This window comes from Terrapene carolina, unplaced genomic scaffold (genome assembly GCF_002925995.2).
Source record: "Terrapene carolina triunguis isolate 2854851 unplaced genomic scaffold, T_m_triunguis-2.0 Scaffold47531, whole genome shotgun sequence".
Classification (NCBI taxonomy): Eukaryota; Metazoa; Chordata; order Testudines; family Emydidae; genus Terrapene; species Terrapene triunguis.
The window spans coordinates 1-8,266 of record NW_020711882.1 but is presented as its reverse complement, the minus strand read 5'-3'; the positions used below and the strand labels follow the sequence as shown (position 1 = coordinate 8,266).

Below are 8,266 nucleotides of genomic sequence, written 5' to 3'. Positions count from 1 at the left end.
CGGCCCCGCCCCCTGTCTGTCACTCCAGGCCAGTGCCTGCTCAGCCCCTCCCCGGTCAGTCCCGCCCCCTGTCTGTCACTCCAGGCCAGTGCCGGCTCGGCCCCGCCCCCTGTCTGTCACTCCAGGCCAACGCCCGCATGGCCCCGCCCCATTCTGTCGCGCTGCGGGCTGCGATTGGCTGGCTCGCTGAGCGCCGACCGCTCCCATTGGCCGGCGCGGAGCGGGCGGTCCCATCCCTCGGCCAGGCTCGGCGCGCGCCGCGGCGCCCTGCGGAGCGGCAGTTTGTGGCGCGGGGCGCGCGGGCGGGATGTGGGCGCTGGGGCCGCGCGCGCTGCGGGCCGGGCTGGCGCTGCTGGGCCTGGCGCTGCTGGGCCAGGGGCTGCGGAGCTGGGTCGCCTCCCGCCCCTTCGAGTTCCGGCCCGAGGAGATCGCGGAGCTCGGCCGGCACCAGGCGGGTGAGTCCGGGCACAGCCACGGCCCGGGGCGGGCGCGGGACGTGGGTTTCCTGGGCGGTGGGGCCCGCGGGGCAGGGACTTGGGGGGACCCATGGGGCAGGAGGGCGGGGAGTCTGGGGGGGGCCCATGGGGCAGGAGCTCGGGTGCGGGGAATGGGGGGACCCATGGGGCAGGAGCTTGGGGGGACCCATGGGGTAGGCGCTCGGGTGTGGCGAATGGGGGGACCCATGGGGCAGGAGCTTGGGTGTGGGTGATGGGGGGGACCCATGGGGCAGGAGGGTGGGGAGTCTGGGGGGGGACCCATGGGGTAGGCGCTCAGGTGCGGGGAATGGGGGGACCCATGGGGTAGGCGCTCGGGTGCGGGGAATGGGGGGACCCATGGGGCAGGCACTCAGGTGCGGGGAATGGGGGGACCCATGGGGCAGGAGCTTGGGTGCGGGCGATGGGGGGGACCCATGGGGCAGGCACTTGGAGGGTCTCAGGGGACCCATGGAGCAGGAGCTGGGGGGGAAGTAGCAGAGAATAGCTGGGGTGGAGCGGGGGCATGTTAGATCCTGTCTCTAATGTCTGATTCCCTGAATGAAGCCGTGGTCCCGTTCTGGGTTCGGTGGCTTGCAGGGCTTTGGAGCTGTGCTCCGGCTCCGCTCCAGCTCTAGGCAAAAACCTGCAGCTCCACTGCTCCGGAGCTGCTCCACGCTCCAGCTCCGGGCTCCACTCCAAAGCCCTGGTGGCTTGTATTGGTGGGAGCCAGGGAGGTGGCAGGTTTATGGGCAGGGCCATGGGCCTCCTGCGCGGGGCTGACTTTGCCTGGGTTTGTTGGTGCTGCAGGCTTGGACCATGAGCAGGCCTTCTCCAAGATCATCGTGGAGCTGCGGAAGAAGCACCCAGGCCACATCCTGCCGGACGAGGACCTGCAGTGGGTGTTTGTCAACGCGGGCGGGTGGATGGGCTCCATGTGCCTGCTCCACGCCTCGCTCACCGAGTACGTGTTGCTCTTCGGGACGGCCGTCGACACCGGGGGGCACTCGGGTAAGCAGGGCTCGGCTACATTCAAGCAGAGAGGCTCGGGTTCTGGGGGGCTGCTGCCTTTGATTTCCTGTGGTAAACCATCAGGGGGACAGCAGGTGTCTGGGGCAGGGGAGCTGCAAGTCCCAGCCAGGTAGCGCCGAGATGCACTTTGATCCTTCGCCAGAGCAGAAGCAGAAGCTGGACACATCAATGTGGTCAGCAGCACTATTCCTCCACCTTGTACTGCCCATTAGCTGTTGCTAGTCTTGATGGTCTCGGGACCATGAGTCAGTCTGGCCGCACCTGCTCAAGCTAGTGCCCACGAGGTATGCTGTTGTGTGTGCACAGCTCTGTACCTTAACAATGACATGCTAGTTAATTGAGGGGGGAGGAGATGCCACTAGCCAAATGCAGAGAGCTGGAAGGTCTTGGAGAACCAGGAGAGCAGAAGTATCAGGAACTTTATTCCCTGGAGCTAAGAGCTAGCCTTTCCGGATGCCGCTTTCTGTCTGTGCAGTCCTGGCCCTGCCTCCCACTGGGCATTGCAAGCAGTGGAGAGAAGCAGCCAAGGATAAGACAAGGAGGTGGTTACCTTTGTGCTTGTGTGTCCTGTCCAGATGGCTGTATTTACTATAGGTCCCTCCGAGGTGGGCTCAGGGTTTTCTGACCATTTAATAGTCCCGTGAGCGGTCTTTGGTAGCTGCCCGTGTTTAAGCCCCTGTGTCCCGTTGACTGACTCAGGTCACAGCAGCCTCTCCCAAAAGGCAGAGAGGGCAACAAACCAGGGTAACTGGCTAGCAGGATTAAAAGGGGCTAAATCCTCCACTGTATGATGTATCAGTACAACAGAAGCATCTTCTCTCCCGTGGGTGGTGGTAATGTCTCGCTCTGGTCACGCACTCTCCAGCCACACACTTTACAAGGAGGGGAGGGTCCGTGTTGCTCTGCCCAATGTACAGATGGGGAAACAGGCACAGAGAAGGGCAGCTAGCAGGTCCATGGCAGAGGTGAGAATGGACCCCAGGTCTCCTGAGTACCAGCCCAGTGCCTGGTCCCTTAGGCCAGTCCATCTCTCAGTGGGTGGTTCCAGGAGCAGGCTTGTTGTAGCGCCTGCCGGTGTAGTTTCATACACATTAATAGTCAGCAGCCACAAACCAGCTTCACCTGCTCAGCAAGTAGAAGCGTTTCCCTGTGGGTGCAGCTTGTTTTCCCCCCCGTGTTAGCGTGAGAACAGGGAGGTGGGATGGGGGAGCGGGAGGCCTTAATATCCAGGTCTCCAAGACCTTGTGCAACAATCCCTTCCACCCACAGCTTGGATCTGGCTGCTTGCTGTGTCCCCATGTGCCCTGCCAAGGACAGGAGCCTGCCCACCCATGTGCTGCCACTTCCCGCTCCCCTCTCCATGCTGCCCCCTATGCGTACAACTTCCCAGTGCCTTGCCCACAAGAGTGGCTGGGTCAAGGGTGGAGGGTTGCCAAATCGCTGCTTGTGGCAGCCGAGCCGAGCCTGCCTTCTCCTCTTCTAGCCTCAGCACCACAGGGCGTACAAGCACGGGTGGCCTTGGCTGCAGCATCCACAAACCCTTGCAGAGTCTGGCGATGTGGGTTAACCAATGTGATTCAGCCCCAAGCCATGGGGAGTCTTTCCACTGACTTCAAAGGGCGCTGAACCAGGCCCGCAAAATTGTGGGCAGGCATCTTGTCTCAGAGCAGCCCAGCAAAACCTGTACTGCTCCCCTCGAGGCTTCTAGCCCAAACAGGTCCCGAGCAACAGGACTTCAAAGTGACAGTGTTGGGGTTCCCATCTCGCTTGGCTTTTCCCCTCGGTTTCAGAGGGGTTTATGTAGCTGGCCTCTCAGCAGCAGCTGCAGCCAGAAACCCAGCACACTTTGTTTTTTACAGACCAGCTTCCAAACAGCGAGTGGTGGGTCTTCCCTCTGGTGGCTAGCGAGGGCTTGGCTGCCAAGCTCTGAAATTGAGGGTGGAGCTCCAGCGGTGAGAAATGCCTGGTGTGGGAATGATGTGGCTTGAGATATCTGGGCTGCCAGGGATAGGAGCACTCCAATTCCACTGAGAACCAGCAAGCTGGGATGTGTTGCAAGGTCCTGGACTTGGCCCAGGGCCCTGTCAGGGCTCTTTGACATTGGTCCAAGACTGAAACTAGCAACTCCAGGCACTTGGAATAGCGTAAACCACCACTCCCTACCCATATGAGTGTTGAAGCCTGCTGATGTTTTAGGTTTGTTCTGTGACAGCTGAGCCAAGGCACAGAGCAGCCCTCGGGGCTCGTCAGGCACTAGCAGTGGGCTGTGTTGCCCCATTGCTCGGATTTCACGTGTGTGCCTCTCTCGCAGGTCGGTACTGGGCTGACATTGACTACGCCATCATCTCAGGGACCTTCAGGCAGTGGAAGGAGGGGACGACCAGAAGTGAAATCTATTACCCAGGTGCGTGTGGCACTGTCGGCGTCAGCCCCACACACTCGCGCTCGGAGGCCTCCCCTGGGTGGCTGCCTTTGCAGGGCTGGTTGCCTTGGGCTTTTCACGTAGCGATTTGAACAGGTAACACTAGAGCCTCGTTAGCTCTAGCCCCAGGACACAGGGAAACATACCGGGGACAGCAGATTAGCCTGCAGAACACCACACCTCTAGATCTCATGGAGGCCAAGAGGCGAGCAGGATTCAAGGAAAGCGTACACGCTGACGGGTAACGAGCACATCTCCACTCCCAGCAGGTGATTAAAAGAAAATGGAGAGGGTTATAAAGCCCCCTGGTTCAGAGCAGGAGCTGTGTGTCAGGAGGAAACTGCCCCTGTGGGAAGGCTGTTCCATTATTTTCCACTAGGGGACATCCTTGCATCTTCCTTGGAAGCAGCTGGTACTGGGCACTGTCAGGGACAGCCTTCTGGATTAGCTGCCCTGCCCTTGGCCTGGCAGTGAGCGCCTCCCATGCCCCTTGTCCTGGGCTGCTCAGCACCCTGCAGGATCAGGCCCACAAAGAGCTCTGTGTGCTGTCTCTGGAGACCTACTGGGAGAGGCGCTCTGGGACTGATGTTGTTCTGGCATTCAGAATAATGGCCAGTGCTCTGTCTGTCTATCTGCCTGCAGGGGACACCATAGTGCAGAAATCCGGAGAGGCCACGGCTGTCCAGTGGAGCGCCGGCACCTGGATGGTGGAGTACGGCCGTGGCTTCATCCCCCCCTCACTCGTGTTTGTGTTGGCCGACACCATCTTCAGCACTCAGGACGTTGTCACTTTCTTCTGCACCCTCCGGGTTTGTGCCAAAGCCTTGCTCCTGGAAGCCAGTACCTACTTCAGCCAGCTGGCCCAGTGAGACCACTCTCCGCAAGCACCAACACAACCTCAAAGGAAGGGATTCCCCTTTCCCATCCCCCACCACCTCCTGCAGATTGTACCAGAAAGGCAATGGGCAAGAGCACCTCTGTCCCCATGTGCAGGTGTGCCAGGTAGGCTGAACGTTCGCCGTATCCACCTGCCGCAGCGAGCACTCAGCCGGGGGAGAAACAGGCAATAACGGATAATGGATAAACCTAGATCACTATTTTTTTAATATCCAAATGTTCCTCTACACTTCTGTAACTAGACTGCAGCGACTGAGCTGCCGTGTGTGTGTGTGTGTCCCTGTGCCCTCGGTCGGCAGCAGGCAACGCTAGCCTGCGTGTGCGTGAGAGAGACCCGTGGCTCTGCAGTCAGCTGCCCTCTGTTGCCTTTTGTTGCTGTCTCTCGTGTTCTCTGAAAGTCGGGGGCCTATGAAAAACCAATCGGGGGGGAGGGGGATGTGCGATATGATCGAAACCATTCCCAGCAGGGGTATACCTAGCATAGGACCAACTGCTGAGCTCACGCGTCCCCAGATGAACCTGGAGTAACTGCAGTGGAGTAATTGGGGTTCAGCTAGTTACTGAAGACTGTGGAGCAGGAAAGCAGCTGTTCCAAACCGGTGGGCTGCTTTCCCCATAGGGCCTCACAGCTGTTACTCCTGGGGAAATTTTGCGCCACTGCGCATGCGCAGAAACATATCCCCCCGCAGCTTCTCTTTGCTTTGCCGCAGAAAAATGGTTTTTGTGGGGAAGCAAAAAGAAGCTGCACCAGCGCTCACTCCCCAGCAGCGTGGGTGCATGTGTTCAGGCACCCAGAGCAGCCGGGAGAGAGGTAAGTCACCGTGGGGCAAGGGCATGGGGCAGTCTGGGGATTCCCTGGCCACCCAGGGACGCTAGTCCTGTCTGGGGGGGATGGGAGGGAGGAGGAAAAATCAAACTGAAAGCAGCCCTTTAAGCTTTTTTTAGCAGTGTGCTCATGCACAGAGAAGAGGATTGGATGACCAAAAGTCAATCAATCACGCTTTCTGTCGGAAAATTTAAAAACAAAAAAAGAGGGAGCCCCGCCCCCGGGAAAGCCCCAAAACAAGCAGCAAGCAAAATATAGACACAATAGCCTAATAGAACAATTACACAAAGAAAGAAGCCCAAATCTGCTTACTGTGAGTGGGCTTGGCAACTGGAGGTGAGGCTTTGTGGGAGCTGGGCAGATGGGGAGCAGCTCCCTATACAGGGACCCCTCCCCCCACTTACTGGCCCCATCGCTCCTCGGCCACGGGAAGAGGGGTCACTATAGGGGGATCTCCTCTCTCTGTCTGCCCAACACCCTGTGTATCTGGACCCCCTGCCAAGCCTTACCCACGTTGCACTGGGAAACCCCTCCTGCATCAGGAGCCCACCCACTCCCCCAGAGCCTCACCCCCTGCATCGGGAGCTCCGCACAGCTAGACCTCCACCCCACTGATCTCAACCAGCTGCATCCTGACCCACACATTCCCCCAGCACCCAGGTTCCCCTCTCCTGCTGAGCCCTAACCACCTGGAGAGTGCTATTCCCCCTGCACCCAGAATCCCCCAGTGACTTGCTGTGTATCCAGATCCTTCCCCCCCCCCGCACCAAGCTGTCCGCACCGAGATTGCACCACACAACCTTGGTGGGGAAATTCTGCACCAAAAAAATTCTGCGTATTTTAGTTGTCAAAATAACTACTGCTGGGGGAATTCCGCACCACTGTGCCTGCGCAGAACCATCCCCTGGCAGAGTCTCTCTGCTTCCTGCAAAAAAATGGTTTCTGTGGGGAAGCAAAAAGCAGCTGCACCAGCGCTCACTCACCCCTCCCCAGCAATGTAGGCGCCTCTGTTCGGGTAGCCGGGGGAGAGGTAAGTCACCCTGGGAGAGGTGGTCTGGGGATGTCCTGGCTGCCCAGGGCCGTTAGTCCTGGGTGGGCAGGGGAGAGGAGGACGATGACAACAGAGTCAGAGCTCCCCCTTCCTCTCCCCTGCATGAAGCAACCAGAGCTGGGTCAGAAACCCCCCAGCTGCAGGAAGCTCTGCACCGTGGGGGGAGGAGGTGTCTGGGTGCAGGGGGTGAGGCTCAGTGCTGGGGGAGTTCCAGGTGCTGGGGGGTGTTTGAGTGCAGAGGGGACCAGACATAGGTGCTGACTTTTATCTGCCCTCGATCTGCCTCTTTCTGCCCCACTCCATCCCATCCCCAAGGCCCCCACCCACCCAGCTCTCACGCACTCCCTGAGCCACCAATCAGTGGTGTGGTGGCGCTGCCAATCTAGTGGGTGCTGAGCACCCACTGTAATTTTTCTGTGGGTGCTCCACAGAATCAGTGCCTATGCAGCTGGATACACAAGTATTGGTTTCAAAGTAGCAGCCGTGTTAGTCTGTATCTGTAAAAACGAACAGGAGTACTTATTAGAGCATAAGCTTTCGTAGGCTACAACCCACTTCTTCGGATGCATATAGAGTGAAACATATATTGAGGAGATAAATATACACACATACAGAGAGCATGAACAGGTGGGAGTTGTCTTACCAACTCTGAGAGGCCAATTAAGTAAGAGAAAAAAACTTTTGAAGTGATAATCAAGATAGCTCAGTACAGACAGTTTGATAAGAAGTGTGAGAATACTTACAAGGGGAGATAGATTCAATGTTTGTAATGGCTTAGCCATTCCCAGTCCTTATTCAATCCTGAGTTGATTGTGTCTAGTTTGATATGCAAGCTGAGCTTCATCCTCTCCATCAGGAGCCCCCCACACCCAGAACTCCCCCACCAAACCCCCGATACCCAAATCCACACACCCCTGAGTCTCAGCCCCTGCATCGGCAGCCCCTGCATCGGCAGCCCCCCCACCCCACTGACCCCAGTAAGCTGCACCCTGACCCCAACCCCACCAAGCCCCACTTCCCTAGCATCCAGTCCCCGCTGAGCCCCCCACACTCCCCCACTGAGCTCTCACCACCTTCACCTGGACTCGCCTGCAGAGTCCCATTCCCCCTGCACTCAGAACCCCCCAATGAGCCCCTGTGCATCCAGATCCCCGCCAGGCCTCCCACCGAGCTGTCCGCACCCAGATTGTACCCCACAGAACCCTGGTGCTCTGGAGAGAATTCGGCACCAAAAATAAACAATTCTGTGCCTACAAATGTTAAAATTCTGCATATTTTATTTGTGAAAATAACACAGTAACAGTATAATCACACCAATACTTGCTGACAAGTATTTTGAAATAAATTATCAAAACAATTGAAAATGGTGTGGTTATATTGTGTTATTTTGACAAATAAAATATGCAGAGTTTTGCAGAATTTTTAATTTTTTGGTGCAGAATTCCCTCAGGAGTATTTTACAAACCTTTGGTCTCTTACTACAAAGGGGTGGCCCCTGGAAACTACAGGTCCCAGCATGCAATGCAAGCAATCTAAGATGCCGTGTTATATGCTGGGGCCTGCAG

General features: G+C 57.7%; 1 protein-coding gene across 1 annotated transcript; it reads left to right on the top strand.

The window, feature by feature from the left end:
• The first annotated feature begins 307 nt into the window (after nucleotides 1-307).
• Nucleotides 308-5,035, top strand: LOC112124107 (sigma non-opioid intracellular receptor 1). Its single transcript, XM_024222652.2, has 4 exons — nucleotides 308-455; nucleotides 1,284-1,484; nucleotides 3,817-3,909; nucleotides 4,570-5,035. Exons 1-4 carry the CDS (start codon nucleotides 308-310, stop codon nucleotides 4,794-4,796), a joined length of 669 nt encoding a protein of 222 aa, XP_024078420.1. The 3' UTR covers nucleotides 4,797-5,035.
• Nucleotides 5,036-8,266: the final 3,231 nt, after the last annotated feature.